The sequence below is a fragment of the Hypanus sabinus genome, chromosome 15, assembly GCF_030144855.1.
Source record: "Hypanus sabinus isolate sHypSab1 chromosome 15, sHypSab1.hap1, whole genome shotgun sequence".
NCBI lineage: Eukaryota > Metazoa > Chordata > Chondrichthyes > Myliobatiformes > Dasyatidae > Hypanus > Hypanus sabinus.
This window is the reverse complement of record NC_082720.1, coordinates 8,456,660-8,477,944: the sequence shown is the minus strand read 5'-3', so window position 1 is coordinate 8,477,944 and position 21,285 is coordinate 8,456,660. Positions and strand designations below refer to the sequence as shown.

Here is a 21,285-nt window from a genome sequence, read left to right as displayed (position 1 = left end):
GAAAATGCCACCAGATGGTGGATCCTGTATAAAGTAGCTCTTCTAATGTTTTGTGTCATGGGATTCCCCTTCGTCCAATTTGTCTATTTTTGCTAGTGTAATAGTGATGTGTGAATAACTGGTCAATGGACCCTTTCAGCAAATCTCACTATGGGATTTAAAGTATTTTCAAACTTCCAAATTGTGCTCAGAAAGCTTGTACCAGAGAAAATTCATAATTTCACAGAAAAATGTCTAGAGATATTTTTCAGTGTTCATATTGTGGTAGTGGAGAGTAGATCATTTCTGCACTTTCTATTATGGACAGCAGTAATGAGCTCCATTATATCTTTGAATGCTGTTTCAGTTTTACAATTTTAGATCTGGGCACAATGAAGAAGATCTATGTTCTTGCAGGTTCCTCAGCTTCAGTTATGCTTGTTACTTGTCATTGTATAAAACAAGATTAGTTACACCGGCTACTTTTACAACTTCTGAAGGCAAATAAAACAAAATAATTTGAAAGCTTAAAATTCTTCTTAGTGATCTTTCACAGACAATCTAACAAGGTGAGGAACCTATCACCCTACCAGCCTACAGATCCAATGTATATTCCTCCATAACTTCCGCCACCTCCTACGTGATTCCACCACCAGCCACACCTTCCCCTTCCCCCCCCCGGCTTTCCGCAGGGATCGCTCCCTACGCGACTCCCTTGTCCATTCATCCCCCCCCCCCCCGCCCATCCCTCCCCACCAACCTCCCTCCGGGCACTCATCCCTGCAAACGGAAGAAGTTCTACACCTGCCCACACACTTCTTCCCTCACCACCATCCCAGGCCCCAGACAGTCCTTTCAGGTGAGGCACCACTTCACCTGCATGTCAACTGGTGCATGTATCAGATGCTCCCAATATGGCCATTTATACATTGGGGAGACCCGCCGCAGACTAGGAGACTGTTTCGCTGAACACTGGCGCTCGGTCCTCCAGCAGTGGTGGGATCTCCCTGTGACCACTCACTTCAATTCCACAGACCACTCCCACTCCAACATGTCTGTCCATGGCCTCCTCTACCGCCACACGCAGGTCGATGGAGCAATACCTTATCTCCCGCCTAGGTAGCCTCCTTCCTGCCGGCATGAACATCCAACTCACTGACCTCAGTTGATACCCCTGCCCCCCACACTTACCCCCACCCCTATCTATTATTTTAGCCTGGTTCTCTTTCTCTTTTTTCCCCCCTCACTACAATCTCCCCCCAGCCCTACCTTTCTTTCTCTCTTATTTCCCATAATTCTCAACCTTCCCCCTATTCCATTTGCCTCCAGCCTATCACTTCCTAGCTCTCTATCCCTCCCCCCACTTCTTATCCCCCCCCCCCACTTCTTATCCCCCCTCGACCATCCCATGTTACTTCACTCCTGATGAAGGGTTTCGGCCCGAAACGTTGTCACTATCTCCTCCCATAGATGCTGTCTGGCCTGCTGAATTCTGCCAGCATTTTGTTTTTATTTATTTCCAGCATCTGCAGATTCACTCGTGTTGCCTTTGAAATATTAGTCTAGCTTTTGTGTTCTTTTCATTAAGTGATTGACAATCTGTGCTTTACATATGATGATCCAAGTGACTCTCTTTTTAGATATTGATAAATTACATATTTTTTAACTTATAAAATAGCATACTATGCTGCCGACTGGTAGATTTTCAACACAGTATGTCTCACCTGCTTTGGTCATAAAATCATTCAGTGGATAAGGGGCAGAATATACATTCTGCCTGTGTTGACTATTCAGTGAATCAAGTATTCCTGTTTTGTTTTCACTCAGTTCTGTTTCCCAATTACAGATTCAGTTCTATTTGACATCAGAATCTACTTACCCCGTTTTTTTTCTTTGGGGGATTAAAAATTACAGACTATAATAATTGTGCATTTTTAAACAATTTACCAGTTCTCTTGTCTTTAATAATTTGGTCAATTCCCAGAATCAATCTTCAAGAAATAGTCTGAGGTAACTTTATTAGATTTATTGTAAAGTCTCACTTTTTCCTAAATTTGCCGAGATCTTAGTGTGTGAATTCTGGAACATGCTTTAAAACTAAATAGCAGCACTGATGGCATTTCAAGCAATGGTGTATTTAGCAGCAAAGGGGAGCAATATGGAAACTCTCAGGAAATGTTGAGTGTCAGAACTAATGGCCCAAGTCGTTAACAACTCAAACATCCAGATATACCTCTACAATTGTGTAGCTATAAGGGAAGTATTGGGCAATCCATGGCAGAAGGCTTGTTTTGAAATGTTAATATAGCACAAATAAATCCTGTGAATTTGAAGAGTTCATTTTCTAAGACAAAATTTTAAGTGAGTGCAGCAGATAGAAATAGGTAGAGTGAACACATTCTGCAGTTAACTCTTGATTATAATATTCTTCTGTTGGAATAATCTTCCATGAAATGAAATAACAGCACATTGAAAAATAATAGCAATAAGTAAAGTCAGCATAGATTTATGGGGAAATGATTTTTTGACTAATCCACTGGTATTTGGTTATAACTAGAATAGATCAATGTAAAACAAAAACTAGTTCCCATGGTGTTTCCAGATTGGCAGAAGATTTGACAAAGTGCTTCACAGGACATTGGTAACTCAGGTGAGAACACACAGATTGAGATTATATACCAATATGAATTGAGATTTGATTATCTGATAGAAAGCACCGAATGGAAATAGATTAATCTTTGTCAGTTTGATGGACGATGGCTAATTTGGGTCCAGAGAATTAGTACAATCTGTCAGCAGTAATATTAACAATGTGGCTGAGCGGGGAGGTGGTAGGCAGATATCATATTTCCAGCTTTGTTGATGAAGTCAAATTAATGTGAATGGAAATAGAGACTTTGGATGGATATGACAAGCTGAGTGCATGGTAATGTAGAGAAATGTGAAGTCTTCCATTTAGTGCTTAAAACAATAAAGGAATGTATTTTTAGATGGTGAGAGATCGGGTAGTGTTGGTGGTCAATGGCATTTAAATTATGTAGAAAACTCATTCAAGGACATCTTGCAGGTGCAGCAGGTCCAGGTGACTTACCTACCTTCAGAACTTTGATTCCCAAGCACCTTCTCCCTAGTAATAGCAACTTCTAGCATACTGCTAGTGTCTTCAACAGTGAAGACTGATGCAAAATACTTAGTTCATCTGCCATTTCCTTCTACACCATTAATACATCTCCAACGTCATTTTCCGGTGATCCAATATTTACTCTCACCTCTCTTTTACTTTTTGTATATCTGAAACACTTTTGATATTCTCTTTGATACTGTTGGCTTGTTTATCTTTATATTTAATCTTTGACCCCCTTATGGCTATTTTAGTTGCCTTCTGTTGGTTTTAAGTTTCCTAATCCTCAAGTTTCCCACTAATTTTTGCTTTATTATATGCTGCCTTTTTTGGTTTTATGTTGGCTTTGACTTTTCTTGTCAGCCGCAGTTGCAACATCTGTTTCATTTGGTAGCAAAAGATTTAAATCAATTTTTGGATGTAGTTTTTATTAAATTTATGTTCTAGCCTGTGTGCTGATGCTCTTTGTAAGGGCATAGTTAAGCTTCAGATCCATGATTTAGAAGAGCTAGATTGTTTTAGCTTTTTCAGTTCAAAGGGCTGTTGAAGAAATTGTCTTCACAATGGATGTGTCATTTCTTCATTTTGATGTATATAAAATTCTCCATAAGATGCTGCCAACTAAAATTGAGGTTCATGTAACTGAAGGAGATCAATTGACTTGATGAGATGTGCATCAGATGGCAATAATGGAGAAAAATCAGACTGGCAGAATGCAAGAATGTATGTTAGGGCCGCTCCACTCAAATAAGATTTAAAAAAAATTTTTTTCTCATACTGTTGCTTGCATGATAAGATTGTAGATGGAAGTTTTGAATTGAAAAAGGTATTAAAAAGGGCTTATGGACAATTTAGATTTAAATGTGGACATATGTGGGTCATTCACTTTGGACCCAAAAAAAGTAATGTAATGCTTTCTGGATGATATCAAAGAAGCACTGGAGATCTTGAGAGGTGTGGGGGTCTTGAGCTTAATGAGAGAACCCCATTTCCTCCAGTTGTTAAAATTCAAAGGATTGCTTCTATGTAAAAATAACAGGTTGTGCCAGTTGTACTAATCACATTTCAAGTTGAGTGGCTCAGCTAGTTTGTGGTAGATTAGTATCAGAGCCCAAAATGTGTCAGCTAATCCATCAGTTAGTTACATTCAAGAAAGTGCTATTGTTGGCATTGCATTCCATGGTGAAGAAGGATGATAATGTTTTCTTTCTGATTTTAACTGTTGCTGGAACTTGGATGTAAGGGCAGGACATATTGTAAAATTTCATGTTTAATTGAATGATGTGAAGCATCCTAAGAAACTAAGAAGCTTGGAGGATGTCCAGTACAACTGGCATTCAATTGAACTTTAGCTCAACACAACCCAGACTTAGAAAAGATAGACAAAGTGAAAAATTGATTTGGTCAGCATGTGTAATTAAATAAAGTCTCATTTTAGTGAATTTGGTCATAGGGTTGGTTTTAGTGTACTGAGTTCTTCAGCTTAATAAGAAATTATTGTATTTTAATAACCATTTTTGATTGAAGATCATTTTTAAAGTAATAAGTAACTCTACTTGGCAAAGTTTGATCTGAATCTTTGGTAGAATCTGTTTCAGTGAGGGATAAATTTATTCCAGCTTAGTTTAAAGCTGCATTATATTTAAATTTGTTTTAGTTGTTTCCTGTAGAAAATGTGCATATATTCTTACTGAAGTAGGTTGGTATGTGCACTTCTTGATGTTCAGTAATTCATCAGTTTCTGTACATTATCTGAAAGATTCATTTATCCTGAGGATGTACATGTGTCAATTCTTGCAGGTTTACAAGTACAGTCTACTCCACTTACCTGTAAGTGCATACCTCAGTTAAGTGTCTCTTTTTTTATGTTTTTGAAGAAACCACTGTTTTCCTTGTTTAATCAGGAGACTTTGGTACTAATGTTTGATAGACACCACAATTTCATATAAGTACATCTTTCCATCAAGTTGCATAAAATATAGTTAAATAACTCTAGTTGTCATTGATCTGTTACTTTGTATAGTTCAGGCAATGCAAATGTCTTGATACATTCCTAATGTTGCTGTATAACACGGTATTTATTTTTTAAATGTCATGATGTACACAAGTTTGTTCCTTTTTAAATGTTCACTCAACAATAAGTGTGTACATCTCATTGGAATGCAGTGTGCTGTGAAATCCCCTAGAATGCCAGTTTACATTGACACTTCAAACAATGGCAGTGAATGAAATAAACTGATATGCACACGTTTCATCTGCAATGTTGTATTGTATTTTCCCCAAGTAGTAACCTCAGTGAGGAATTGGAACATGTTTTTACTATAATGCAGCTTTAAAGTCATTGTAGCAGCTGACGCCTATCTTTTCTCCAACATGCTTGCTTATCCATTCCTACAGGTGTAGCAATGATGCAAATAGTCAGCTGCCCGTATGTAAAGACAGTCACTACCGCCAAGAATGGTAATACTTTAACTTAGTCCTTTCTGTCTTATTAGTGGCATGATATTTGAATGTTATGACTTTATTTTAACTGTCCAAATAAGTACTCATCCCAAACCTCTGGCTTTATTTTAAGTTAGATAGCATTATACAAATGTTCCAACAATAAAAGAGTCACTCGGGGCCCTTTATTAGCAACAGATTGGAAAATGCCATACTCCGCTAAGTATTGCTTTGGTTGAGTTGTGGAGGGTGGGATGGGGTGGTGCAAAATTAATACAGTTCACCAGTATTTTTGCTTGTATTGATTTGTGTTTATTTGTTAGTGCTTGAGTAAATCCACCCTTCATTTACTTTGTGCCTCCTCTGTTAACCTGTGTTTGTGTGAGCAAATCCATTTCTTTAAGTATGGTAACTAGTTTGCATGCATGCCTTTAGCTGTTGCTGCATAACCTGTCTTTGTAATTTTGTTCTGCAGTTTCTTATAAATCTGTTTTTTTTTTGCTTCATTAGTTTTATTAATCTAGTTTAAACAGTACAAAATAATTCCACTTTGAAAGAAAGGAGAACTCTGCCATTATAATAATTGTGGTAACAAGGAGTAGAGGAAATTAATTCCAGTGTTGCATCCAACTGTGAACAGGTATTTGATGTTAAAAGAATCTCAATGTCAAGGTGCTATTCTACCATAATTTTGACTGGTTCCTTGCATTTATTATGAGCAAGGATCTGTGGTACTCATTTTGGTGAGTAAAATCAGGGGTGGTGGGCTTATCTCCAGACCAGTGATTTAGTTTTTCCAGCCTTGCCTTTGTGGCCCAATCTGTTGGATAGTTTTCAAGCATACTCTTGTGGAAATATAGGCTGCTGTAGTCCACAAAGGTTTTCTAATGTAGCATTGTGGAATAGAAAAGTTATTTCATGTCCCCAGACCTATCAGTATATGTTAGACATTTCAGCACAAGCTGGCTTTGAAAATTCATCAAAACAGTAAGTCTTGTTCCTTGAGTATCCAAAATATGGTTTCTAAGGCTGTTGTTCATGGGCATAAAAGCCAGGAGCTTTGTAATTTGAGTAAAAGATGGTGTGCAGCAAGACTGAGATGATAGTATATTTGAATTCTCGTTGCATTAAAACTGTGAAACTTCATGTACAAGCCATTGAAGAGATTTATATTGATTGTCATATGGACAAAAGAAATCGAAGTTGTAGCAGTTTCAGTACTAATGTATGAACTACACGCACTTCAGTTCAACAGTATAAAAATTTTGAGAATATATTTTTTGAAAAAGGAAAGTGAGAGCTCATGATTCAATAGGGATGGGAATTAACCTTTCATTTCCCTAATGAGATACAGTTGAATTTATTTAAGATAATCTCCTATCTAGCTTTACAATTACTCTTCCATAAAGGAATTTTTTCATGACTGCAGTGTTCACTTACCTTTTGTGCTTAGGTACTTTTGGAATCAAATGTGCAGCTGGCTGGGTAGTGTTAAGTACAAAATGGTAATCTGAGCAAAAGTGAAAATTAAAAATGTCAAAAAGTAAGATGGTTATTTTTCATTCTTTAAAAGTAAACTTAAATGCTATAAAGAAAATACTGGTGAAATTGTTATTTGAAATATGCAATATTTTTGAATTCTGTTTTGCTGTGTTTTGAACATTAAAAAAACAAGCCACAAATTAAAATGAAGGCAGAGGTCTCATTTTAATAAATAGAAGTCTATGCATTTTGCTTAAATCATTCATTTAGAATTCTGTTCATATAGAGTAAATTAAGTTATTATGTTCATTGGTGGTGGGTGGTGTTTCCCTTGGACATATAAACAAGCTTGTTTAAAATTGTATGTAAGTTTAATTAAGTAAGTCAGGGCACAAGCTTGTTTTAGACTTGCAGGGAACAACTAAAAAGAAATTGATTAAATTTGTTTGACAGCTTGCTTCCAGGTTGTGCAAAAGGTTTCTCATTTGTTATTTCATTCTGCATGTTTCATCTTGCAAGTGGCAGAATGAATTAATGAATTAAAGGTGGTTCTGCAACTTGGAGTGTAAAAAATTAATGGACTTAAAAACTGAAAGGTAGCAATGGAAATTATGGAAGGACCATCAAGGATATCATTTCCACATGAAAAAAGGTTTCAACTCAATTTTATTTTGGCACAAGATATTTTACTTCAAACTTAGTGATTTTACAGCAGTATTAACAACTTAGAAATAACCATATCCCCTCAAACTATTGAAGATGGTGGTCATCATGATAGTACAGTCTCATTAAGTAATAATGGGATTTGAAACTATTTTCAAACAATAATATTAGCCACAAGAGGTCAAGGTGTAGAGAACAGTGAAGACAATTTTTGAATGCTTTGCAACAGAATGTCTTTGGCTAAGTGGGTTTATTTTTTGAGATGGGTGGTCAAAACAGTTACTGATGTAATCTTAAGCCTAGGTCCTAAAGCAGTAAGATAGAATATTGTTCTCTTTTTGATCAGAAATTAAATTTAGCCAATATGGTGTAACTTTAATACTCTGTTCTCCTTTTCAGGTATGTTGCCAGGAATGGCCCCACCTATGGTGCCGATGTTGCCTCCACAGGTTACAATAGCTTCCTCTGCTGCCCTACCCGGCGGTATACCAGGATCTGAATGGACAGAATATAAAACTGGTGATGGAAAAACATACTATTATAACAACAGGACCTTGGAATCTACCTGGGAGAAACCGCAGGAACTCAAAGAGAAAGGTAAATAATCATCAGTTTTGTTAAAGGAAGGCTGTGGCTTGCGAAGTTTATCGATTTTTACCTCCGTTATCCATCCTTCTATTAAGTTTGAGTTCCAACTCAAGTACAGTTCTATGACTACCAGGCCTTCAGCATCTATGTAAAATAGTTACTATATTAGCAAAGTTGATGAGCTACTTTCCCTCATGGGATATAGTACCTGTGCTGGAAATTCACCTGCATCCAGACTGGCAGTAATAATTCTGTTCCCCTTCTCTTGTCACCACTTGGATCAGCTACTACCTGACTACTTGCTCCCTGTGAGAACTATTGTGTGACTTGTGTTTGTGCTATATTTTAATGTCATAAACATCTCCATGTTATAAAGAACATTAACACTTTTAGAACTGAACACAGCAGGATATTAGGGCAGTTAGAGTTTGGCTAAGAATTGTCCTAAAGGAAAAGGGAGTAGTGAAATCTGGAGAGGATTAGGTTAAGAGTGAGCTACAGTTAAATGGTGTGTGCATTGGAGATAAGCTGGCATCTCAGTGTTGAGGCAAGTGAAGATTTTATAGATATGGAAGGGCAAGACTGGACTGAAAAATAAGGATAAGAATGTTAAAATATAATTTTAAATTCGGGGCTAGTACAAACAGGCATGCATGTAAGTATGGTTAAAAACAGAAGTAAAAGGTGAAGACTATCCAGACCTGCTCCAGCAATCTGGATAGTTGTGCTCAGTTCTGGTCGCCTCACTACAGGAAGGATGTGGAAGCCATAGAAAGGGTGCAGAGGAGATCTTTAAGGATGTTGCCTGGATTGGGGAGTATGCCTTCTGAGAGTAGGTTGAGTGAACTCGGCCTTTTCTCCTTGGAGCGACAGAGGATGAGAGGTGACCTGATAGAGGTGTATAAGATAACAGGCATTGATCGTGTGGATAGTCAGAGGCTTTTTCCTGGGGCTGAAATGGTTGCCACAAGATGACACAGGTTTAAGGTGCTGGGGAGTAGGTACACAGGAGATGTCGGGTAAGATTTTTTACTCAGAGCAGTGAGTGGGTGGAATGGGCTGCCGGCAACGGTGGTGGAGGTGGATACGATAGGGTCTTTTAAGAGTCTTTTGGATAGGTACATGGAGCTTAGTAAAATAGAGTGCTATAGGTAAGCCTAGTAATTTCTAAGGTCCCTACCTTACATGTTCGGCATAACTTTGTGGGCCGAAAGGCCTGTATTGTGCTGTAGGTTTTCTATGTTTCTCTCCTAGCTAGTATTCTGCTCCTGTTTTCTCTCCGTATTTTTGATCTTTTCATGTTTAACAATAATATCTACCTCATTGAATATATTTAATGAATTGGATTTCATTTTCAACAGTGGTATAGAATTAATGTTCACCAACCTTGGATGAATAAGTTTCTACTGATCTCAATTCTAAATGGCATATCCTGTATGCTGAATCTGTGAACCCTGGTTCCACTCCTTATCGATGATCAAGCCAAGGTATCTGTTATCCTTCAGGCCCATTAATTTCCCAAGCAATAATTTCTTTACTAATGATGACTTCAGTCCTCCTCCTTACTGGACCCTTAGGTTTTGGGAAATTGTTTGTTTTGTTCTCTGTGAAATATATGTTGAAATGTTCTGCATTTTGTTTTTGTTTCCTATTTTCTGACTGTACAGGAACCTACCTTTGCTTTCACTAACCTTGTTTTTACAATTACATTCAATGTTTCCTTTACATTTACTCTCACCCACTCCCTTCATCCCTTAATATACTTAGAACATAGAACAATACAGCAACAGTACAGGCCCTTCGGCCCACAATGTTGTGCCGACCCTTAAACCCTGCCTCCCATATAACCCCCCGCCTTAAATTCCTCCATATAGTAGTAGTGTCTTAAATTTCACGAGTGTATCTGCCTCCTCCACTGACTCATACAGTGCATTCCACGCACCAACCACTCTGAGTAAAAAAACCTTTGTTTAATATCCCGCTTGAACTTCCCACTCTTACCTTAAAGTCGTGTCCTCTTGTATTGAGCAGTGGAGCCCTGGGGAAGAGGCGCTGGCTGTCCACTCTATCTATTCCTCTTAATATCTTATGTACCTCTATCATGTCTCCTCTCATCCTCCTCTCCAGAGAGTAAAGTCCTAGCTCCCTTAATCTCTGAATGCACACTCTCTAAACCAGGCAGCATCCTGATAAATCTCCTCTGTACCCTTTCCAATGCTTCCACATCCTTCCTATAGTGAGGCAACCAGAACTGGACACAGTACTCCCAAGTGTGGCCTCCAAAGTTTTATAGAGCTGCATCGTTACCCTGCGACTCTTAACTCTGCTCTTCGACTTATGAAAGCTAACACCCCATAAGCTTTCTTAACTACCCTATCTACCTATGAGACAACTTTCAGGGATCTGTGGACATGTACCCCCAGATCCCTCTGCTCCTCCACACTTCCAAATATCCTGCCATTTACTTTGTACTCTGCGTTGGGAGTTTGTCCTTCCAAAGTGTACCACTTCACACTTCTCTGGGTTGAACTCCATCTGCTACTTCTCAGCCCACTTCTGCATCCTATCAATGTCTCTCTGCAATCTTAGACAATCCTCTACACTATCCACAACACCAGTAACCATTGTGTCGTCTGCAAACTTGCCAACCCACCCTTCCACCCCCACATACAGGTCATTAATAAAAATCATGAAAAGTAGAGGTCCCAGAACAGATCCTTGTGGGACACAACGAGTCACAACCCTCCAATCTGAATGTACTCCCTCCACCACTACTCTCTGCTTTCTGCAGGCAAGCCAATTCTGAATCCACCTGGCCAAACTTCCCTGGATCCCATGCCTTCTGACTTTCTGAATAAGCCTACCATGTGGAACCTTGTCAGATGCCTTACTAAAATCCATGTAGATCACATCCACTGCACTACCCTTATCTATATGCCTGGCCACCTCCTCAAAGAACTCTATCAGGCTTGTTAGACACAATCTGCCCTTCACAAAACCATGCTGACTGTCCCTGGTCAGACCATGATTCTCTAAATGCCCGTAGATTCTATCTCTAAGAATCTTTTCCAAAAACTTTCCCACCACAGACGTAAGGCTCACTGGTCTATAATTACCCGGACTATCTCTACTACCTTTTTTGAACAAGGGGACAACATTCGCCTCCCTCCAATCCTCAGGTACCATTCCTGTGAACAATGAGGACATAAAGATCCTAGCCAGAGGCTCAGCAATCCCTTCCCTCGCCTTGTGGAGCAGCCTGGGAAATATTCTGTCAGGCCCCGGGGACTTAACCGTCCTAATATATTTTAACAATTCCAATACTTCTTCTCCCTTAATATCAACATGCTCAGAACATCAACCTCACTCATATTGTCCTCACCATCATCAAGTTCCTTCTCATTGGTGAATACCGAAGAGAAGTATTCATTGAGGACCTCGCTCACTTCCACAGCCTCCAGTCACGTCTTCCCACCGTTAATCTCTAATTGGTCCTATCTTCACTCCTGTCAACCTTTTGTTCTTCACATAATTGAAGAATGCCTTGGAGTTTTACTTTTATGATACGGCATCAATGAATATTGAATTGAGACATGATTTTTATAAGCAAATAAAACTTTTATTAAACACTGCTCAATAAAAAAACCAAAAGTAAACAAACGATTAACTTAACTGAAAGTTAACTGCTCTATGGCAACTCGAACAGTTCTTAAAGTGATAAATGCAAAAGTCCAAATGATTTACACAGTCAATTAGGAGAGACTTTTCTGAAGTAATGAATTCCTCGAAGACGCAACGTTACTGCTGATTCCAGCCGAAATATGCCCTGCCTGAAGGATTTACGATGAAGGAAATTAAAAACAGCTTGAAGGCACTGACCTTCCCTTGGCAAATAACCCTGCTCCAACCCTTTCTGCTCTTGTAGCAGGGACTGTCTTGGATGCAGGTTATTATTTCTTTGAACGAAGATTAAATAAGGTTGAACCTGTTTTAACCCCGACATCTCTAACTTTTCTTGATCCTTCGGGTCTCCATACTTCCATAAATCTTCACTCTCTGACTGGATTAGACTGGCAGTATTATAGCGAAACTGCCGGCAATAACCTTTGTGACTTAAGGCAGAAAGTAGAACTCCACTTTAAAACAAAACTGCGTCATGAGGCAAATACGCAGCATAACGGAGTCACTGACGAATTAAACCACGAACTGACCTGATCACAGCAAGGCTTTCCCCTTTTATACCTGTTGAAACAGGCCATCACTTGATCTCTCACTGGTGGGAAAATTACATCATTCCACCATCACAAGACCATCATGCTCAGCAGAGACTCAATTTCATCATGCTCATGTGACAGTCACAAGATACCCACAGATTACGTAACACTTTAACCTACTCGCCAAGGCCTTCTCATGCCCCTTTCTTGCTCTTCTCAGCCCCTTCTTCAGCTGCTTTCTTGCTACCCTATATTCCTCAATAGACTCGTCTGATCCTGCTTCTGTAACACTTGCCCAAAAGGCTGGTATATGTCTAGGGGAAACGGAGTTCCAGCAACTCACCAACCCACCTCCCGTTCACACAGGTGCTGTGAGAATCGGGTTTATGCCTCGCGCCCGCCAACAGTATCAAACCCACAACAAATACCGTTATGAAATACACTTTCAAGAGTTCACTAAAATTAAAAGAGTATTAGGCAATACAATATATATATATATATATGGAAAAAAACAAAAGGCGCCAACTTATCAAAGTTCAGTCTGTTTAGTGCACTCGTTGGAGCTCAATCAACGAACCAATCGACCCATCCGACCGCCACGCCGTCGCACCTGGGACCACCCCGGTGGTCTTACGAGCAGTCCAGCACACGTCCACCTTCCTCGGCGTCTCCCTCACACCAAAAACCTGCGAAAACCCCTCCCCCAAGTTCCCAGCATCACAAGACACAATAACATTCCCCAATGAATACAATTACCATATCAGCCATTCTAAAGCGAAACAACAGCGAGAGAAACACTTATCCGACAAAGAAGCATTCCTGCTCGTAACAAACCAAAGAAGCCATTTTGAGTAACATACACAGGACATTGTACACTTCCTAAACCTCACATATGCTGCCTTCTACCTGACTAGATTCTCCACCTCACTTGTCACCCATGGTTCCTTCACCCTACCATTCTTTATCTTCCTCACCGGGACAAATTTATCCCTAACATCCTGCAAGAGATCCTTAAACATCGACCACATGACCATAGTACATTTCCCTGCAAAAACATCATCGCAATTCACACCCGCAAGTTCTAGCCTTATAGCCTCATAATTTGCCCTTCCCCAATTAAAAATTTTCCTGTCCTCTCTGATTCTATCCTTTTCCATGATAATGTTAAAGGTTAGGGAATGGTGGTCACTGTCCCCCAGATGCTCACCCACTGAGAGACCCTGTTCGTTACCTAATACTAGATCTAGTATGGCATTCCCCCTAGTTGGGATGTCAACATACTGTGACAGGAATCCTTCCTGGATGCACTTAATAAACTCTGCCCAGTCTAAACCATTGGAACTAATCAGGAGCCAATCAATATTAGGGAAGTTAAGGTCACCCCTGATAACAACCCTATTATTTTTACACCTTTCCAAAATCTGCCTCCCAATCTGCTCCTCGGTATCTCTGCTGCTACCAGGGGGCCTATAGAATACTCCCAGTAGAGTAATTGCTCCCTTTCTGTTCCTGACTTCTATCCATACTGACTCAAAAGAGATCCTGCTACATTACCCACCCTTTCTGTAGCTGTACTAATATCCCTGACCAGTAATACCACCCCTCCTTCCCTTCCCTTCCCCACCCCCCTTTATCCCTTTTAAAGCACTGAAATCCAAGAATATTGAGAATCCATTCCTGCCCTGGTGCCAGCCAAGTCTCAGTAATGGCCACTACATCATAAATCCATGTAACTATCCAAGCTCTCAGTTTATCACCTTTGTTCCTGATGCTTCTTGCATTGAAGTACACACACCTTAGCCCTTCTACCTTACTACCTTTACACCCTTTATTCTGCTTCTCTTTCCTCAAAGCCTTCGTATATGTTAGATCTGGCTTTACTTCATGCACTTTACTTGCAGCTCTTGCATGACCTTTATCTTCCTCCACCTCACCATCTGCTCTAACATTCTGGTTCCCCTCCCCCTGCAAATCTTGCCCACCTTTGAATATTAAACAGCTCCTAGTCCCTGGTCTATGCTTTTCTTGAAGCAGGATCCTGGTCTGAAATGTTAACAATTCTTCCAGCAGATAGTTTTCTGCTGCTCCTTTTCCTTGCAATTTTAAATGTCATGTGTTTCAGTCTTAGCTGACTGACTTCTCTGCCAGATAAGCATGAAAAATTTTATAATCCATGTAGATTAGGGCAGACAGTAGTTGAGATTCTCGGACGTGGGACTGTGTTGTGTGCTGCTTTCTGTGTGTGAAGTAGGAAGTACGCACTTCAGCAGCATGCAAAACTCCAATCCACCAAATGCACTAGTCAGAATATGGCCTCCAAGTTGCGGGTGCTTTGTTTGGGCTGCACTCGCATACAATTCAATAAGAGCAAATCTGGGAGGCACAGAAAAATGTTCTAAGTACCTAATGCAGCAAATTTATGATTTAAGTCACAAGAAATTAGGAATATATGAGGCATAACGTCTAAAACTTTGACAAACTTATGTAGATGTGTGGTGGATATTGACTGGCTGCATCACAACCTGGTATAGAAAGACCAATGCCCTTGAATAGAAAATCTTACCTAAAGTAGTGGATACAGTCCAGTTGTTCACAGATAAAGCCCCCCTCACTGTTGAACTACATGAAACGTTGTTGCAGGAAAGCAGTGTCCATCATCCGGGACCCCTGCCACCCAGGCCATGCCCTCTTCTCACTGCTGCCATCAGGAAGAAGGTATAGGAACCTCAGGACTCAAATTACCAGGTTCAGGAATAGTTATTACCCCTCAACCATCAGGCTCCTGAACCAAAGGGGATAACTTCACTTCCCCATCATTGAAATGCTCCTACACCTCTGGTCTCACCTTCAAGGACTTGTCATCTCATGTTCTTAATATTTATTGCTTGTTTTTTTTTTGTATTTGCACAGTTTCATTTGCATACTGTTTGAACACCCAAGTTGGTGTGGTCTTTCATTGATACTATTAATGTTATTATTCTATTACAGATTTATTGAATATACCTGCAAGAAAAGTAATCTGTTGTATAGTGACATGCATGTACATTGATAACTTACTTTGAAGCAAGACTTAAATGTACAATTTCCAAAAATTATACACAACATGAGTAAACAATGTTTTAAAGTATGCAAGAAAATTAATATAGGCAGTCCCCGGGTACATACGAGTTCCATTCCTGAGTCTGTCTTTAAGTCGGATTTGTACGGAAGTCGGAACAAGTATATCCGGTATTATTTAGTGTCAGTCAAACATTTGTCTTAATATATAGTATATATTTTACCTTTCTAAGCATATAAAACACTTCAGAAACATATGTATTCCAATAATTCAACCACTGCGTTGCTTAGTAATAATTGTAGCTTTCATAGGGGCAGCACCTTTCAAATGCTCCATTATTCTCACTTTACCCATTATCCTTTAAAATTGTTTCGATCGTTGTCTGACTGTAGCCTAACGCTTTTCCAATGACCGATGGCATTTCACCTTTTTCCAAACACTTTATTTCCACTTTATTTTCAATCGCGATGGCTTCCCGTTAATGGAACAGAAACACTGTGGGCGGCGGCTCCCGAGGTCCGCTGGTTCCTAAGGACCACCGCATTGGGACAGGTGGGGGCTGTGCTGGGTTTGGGTGTTTGATCATCCACAATATTCCACATAGGAATTTAAACTGGAGGTTGCAGTGTTTTTTTTATACCAGGTCGAGTTGTGAGCTCGACATCAACCCGGCACGGGAACAGTCTATCACTGGATTGAAGTTGGGAAACTCCGTTCTCCAGCCCGGTGCTGATCTCACTGTGCCACCAGCTGACCCGAAAGGGGTTGGGGGGGGGTTCAGGTTGAATTTTACTAAGAAAAATTTAAGCCAAATACAAAGTTAAACACCCAACACAGTGTCAACGGCAACTACTTAAGATGGTGGACGGTGTCACGATCCGACTTAAAATGGCGGACGGTGTTCTCCTTCCTCGGTCCGTAAGTACGAGTTGTCCGTAAGTCGGACGTTCGTAACTTGGGAACTACCTGTATCATGCTTGCTTTCCTTAAATTACCAAGGCTAATCAGAAATAAACTTTTATATAATAATGCAAAATATGGCTCGGATAGAGTCCTCCTTTATGAACTAAAACAGCACTTGTAGACAGTGATTTTGATGGTGCAAACGAAAGATAGCACAGATTGTGTAAATGTACTTCAGTTTGACCGAACAAACACCAAAAACAAAATGGCTGCCCTCTTGACATGGTCAACTGAATTTCAAAATTAAAGTGGGTAGTACTATCAAAATAAATGTAGGGAGGACTTTACTTAAAAATAAAGGTCTAAACTCATTGGAAAACAATTTTTGAGAGTTTCAGCAGCAGGAGAGCCCTAGCAATGGAGGACCAAGAATAGGATTTATCATTTTAATCTTATCCCGCTTCTATAAAACATTATATAATACATTTTTTTCCATTGGGCCATTAAAGGTTGCGATGTGGGATCATGTTAATTTACTTTGGGCTGAAAGGAAAAGTAATTGTATCTTCAAGCAATTCACTGAAATAAATGTGTTCATCTCAAAATAGAATTTGCCAACATGAAATTTAGTCATGTTTATCATGGGCACATAAATTAGTCGTCAACATTTTTTGGCACTGGTCACTATCATTGAGTGTAAAGATAACTACCATCATTGACTTAAGTAGACTTGATAGTGTAGAATTAGTTCTCAGATCATTGAATTGTAATACCTTGGCAGATACTTTGACCACCATATCCATGCTAATCATCAAGTGTCTGTCTATATTGTTAGCCAGTATCTGGTCTTAGCCTTCTATGCAATCGTGATTCAAGTACACGTCTAAATTCTAAAATGCTGTGAGATTATCTGGCTCCACTACCCACCCAGGTAGTGTGTTCCATGTTCCAACCACACACTGAATGGAAAAAGTTCTTCTTTGGATCTCCTCTAAAGCTCTTACCCACTTACCCAAAACCTCAGCCCTCTATTTTTAGATACTCCTGCTATTGGGGCAGTTATCTCTCAGTGAGCCTCCAAACTTTGCATGCCTCTATCAAGTCTCTGATGAGCTTCCTCTGCTCTAAGGAAAGTTATTTTAACTGAATATGTCATCCAGGCCTAAAATTTGTTGAATGTCCTCTGCATCCTCCCCAGTACAATTACATCAGTCCAGTAATTTAGCAATCAAACCTCCATCTTTGGTCTAACTGGTATTTTATATATTTGTACTTGGCTACTGGAGGTAAATATTCTGTATGCCTATTTCACCTTTTCTACTTAAGCTACTACCTTCAGGGATCCTTGTGCACCAAAATCTCTCCATTCTTTGGTATTCCTAAGCAAAGTGCCATGCATTTCGTCCTACTGAAATGCATCACCTACATCAGGAGTAGATTTCTATCTATCTTAGCTGTATGTACCATTGCTGTACTCATTTTATTTACTGTTCGTTGTCACTCTACAGGCTCGACTATCCTCCTCACTATTCAGAACAGCAAGTTTCATGCCACGTGCAAACTTAATTATCCTTCCTATATTCATATCCATATTGTTAGTGAATGTAATAAGCTGCAAAATGTTTGCAACAGCATGTGATTAGTACCATTCTCAGCTTGCTTGATATTCAGGTTGGTTCAAAGCATTTCAAATCATATCTTAACCAGTTAAAATAAAATATTATCTTTCTCACACTTTTAGGCCTTCCATTCATCTTGGGCCTCTGTCCTTCAATTACAGTTTGTCCTTAGTTGATTATTCAGCATCCCTTCTAAATTATTATACATGAGCAAATTTGTGAAGAAGAAATGACTAAGTGTAGTCTGACATTGACTAAGCCATACGAATTGAGCTCAATTCCAAAAGACTCCTATTTAATAGTTAAGTTTGCAGTAAATACCTTTGTATTATTCAGTTACACATTCTGAAATTAAAATTATTGTAGGGCCAACAACAGTGACCATGGAATTGGTATAGAAGCATAGGTTGATCCATATAGGTACAAGATGTGATAGGTGAGTAGAGATGGTCGCTGGATGAAATGATGTGGATACTCTAATATTAGTGTTCTTTTGCATCCCTTCGCTTCATTTATTTTATTCTTAAAAATGACAAAATCTATTAATTAAACCAATAACTTCTGGTTATTTGCTGCACCTGAATTTACCATGGACAAATATCCAGGTGAGGCATCCATCTTCTTGACCAGTATGTATTGATAGCTCTTGTATTCTTGCAAACAGTGCAGTCTTCTGTGATAGTTTTGCATTTCAGCCTATTTCTATTGCCCTTTTTTAAAGTTTGGAGGTGTTGTCTGAAGTGACATCAAACCTGTGGACATGCTAAATCTTTAAAGAAGCCTTGCTGATTAGTGTCAACTTGCAAAGAGATATTTCAGTGTGTGCATTACTATGCCATTTGGGATGTTCTTTTCATTGGGAACGAGTAATTAGCTCTATAATACTTATCACACCAAATTACTGCTCTAGGAGGTAGTCAACAGAATCAACAGAACATGGGCCAATGGGAATGAAAGAGCAAGATTAGTGTCCTGCTAAAATTAAGATCCATGAGCACCATCTGTGAGCTTAAGGTGTGAACACCCCATGAGCCTCTGAATCCCCACATCATTCTTTGGAACTTTCAATCTACAATTAAGTGCATCTTCCCCCCAACCCCCCACACCGAGCTCCACTTTCTACTTTCAGTTGGGATTAGTCTCAACTCAACTCTTTACACTCATCCCTCCCCACAGATCCTTCCTGGCACTTAGCCATGAGAACAGGCCAAGTCCTACACGTGCCTCTACACCAACTCCCTCACCATCATTCAAGGTCCCAAACAATTCTTCCAGGTAAGGTGACACTTTACTTATAAGTCTGTCAAGTTCATCTGGTGCTTTTGTGCAGCCTCCTCTACATCAATGATATTGGGGGATGGCTTTTTCAAGTACCTTCACTCCAGGGGTTTCTCAGTGGCTACGTGTTTCATTTCAGCTTCCCGTTCCCAATTCAGACATGGCCACCTCGACTACCACGATGAAACCATGCCCGGGTTGGAGGAGCACTACTTCATATTCTGTCTCGGTATCCTCCAACCTGATGGCATGAACATCAATATATTAAACTTCCAGTAAATCTCCCTCCCAAACCCCAACTACATATCAACCTCTTTTTTTTAAATTTCCCCATTCTGTTTTCTCTCACCCCTTTTCATCTGACCAGCAATCTCTCTTGTGCCACTCTCCTTCCTCCTTCAGCCTTTCTCCTCTTCCATCTCTCACCTCCCAGCTTCATGTCCAATCTCCCACCCACACACCTTTCCCTTCACCTGGTTTTACCAATCATCTACCAGCTTGGTCTCCTTGAGCACACACACACACAGATGCATGCGCGCACACACAAAGACACACACCACCTTCTTATTCTGGCTTCTTCCCTCTTCCTTTCCAGTCCTGATGAAAGGTCTCAGCCCGAAATGTCGATTGTTTATTCCCCTCTGTAGATGCTGCCTGACTTGCTAAGTTCCTCTAGCACTCTGTGTCCACATACACTTGAGTAAGGGATTACTAAGTAAGCATAAGAACTGGAATTTGAATGATGTTTTTACTCATGTAAGAACAGAAGACGACTAAACATAGAACATAGAATAGTACAGCACATTACAGGCCCTTTGGCCCACAATGTTATGCCGACCCTCAAACCCTGCTTCACATATAACTCCCACCTTAAATTCTTCCATATACCTGTTTAGTAGTCTCTTAAACTTCACTAGTGTGTCTGCCTCCACCACTGACTCAGGCAGTGCATTCCACGCACCAACCACTCTCTGAGTGGAAAAACCTTCCTCTAATATCCCCCTTGAACTACCTTCCCCTTACCGTAAAGCCATGTCCTCTTGTACTGAGCAGTGGTACCCTGGGGAAGAGGTGCTGGCTGTCCACTCTGTCTATTCCTCTTAATATCTTGTACACCTCTATCATGTCTCCTCTCATCCTCCTTCTCTCCAAAGAGTAAAGCCCTAGCTCCCTTAATCTCTGATCATAATCCATACTCTCTAAACCAGGCAGCATCCTGGTAAATCTCCTCTGTACCCTTTCCAATGCTTCTACATCCTTCCTATAGTGAGGCGACCAGAACTGGACACAGTACTCCAAGTGTGGCCTAACTAGAGTTTTATAGAGCTGCATCATTACATCGCGTCTCTTAAACTCTATCGCTCAACTTACGAAAGCTAACACCCCATAAGCTTTCTTAACTACCCTATCTACCTGTAGGGCAACTTTCAGGGATCTGTGGACATGTACCCCCAGATCCCTCTGTCTTGGAGTTTGGCCTTCCAAAGTGTACCACCTCACACTTCTCCGGGTTGAACTCCATCTGCCACTGCTCAGCCCACTTCTGCATCCTATCAATGTCTCTCTGCAATCTTTGACAATCCTCTACACTATCTACAACACCACCAAGCTTTGTGTCATCTGCAAACTTGCCAACCCACCCTTCCACCCCCACATACAGGCCATTAATAAAAATCATGAAAGGTAGAGGTCCCAGAACAGATCCTTGTGGGACACCACTAGTCACAACCCTCCAATCTGAATGTATTCCCTCCATCACAACCCTCTGCCTTCTGCAGGCAAGCCAATTCTGAATCCACCTGGCCAAACTTCCCTGGATCCCATGCCTTCTGACTTTCTGAATAAGCCTACTGTGTGGAACCTTGTCAAGTGCCTTACTAAAATCCATGTAGATCACATCCACTGCACTACCCTCATCTATATGCCTGATCACCTCCT

The 21,285-nt window shown here is 40.1% G+C and overlaps 1 protein-coding gene across 4 annotated transcripts in view; it reads left to right on the top strand.

Moving 5' to 3' along the window:
• LOC132405293 (transcription elongation regulator 1-like) overlaps window positions 1-21,285 on the top strand; it is a 105,664-nt gene that overhangs the window by 35,268 nt on the left and 49,111 nt on the right. For 2 of the 4 annotated variants that reach the window (XM_059989979.1, XM_059989976.1), the window contains exons 6-8: window positions 4,901-4,930; window positions 5,498-5,560; window positions 8,087-8,284. In XM_059989979.1, the coding sequence (XP_059845962.1) occupies window positions 4,901-4,930; window positions 5,498-5,560; window positions 8,087-8,284 (291 nt within the window). The remainder of the gene's footprint in view (window positions 1-4,900; window positions 4,931-5,497; window positions 5,561-8,086; window positions 8,285-21,285) is intronic. The other 2 variants (XM_059989977.1, XM_059989978.1) reach the window with 2 other exon arrangements.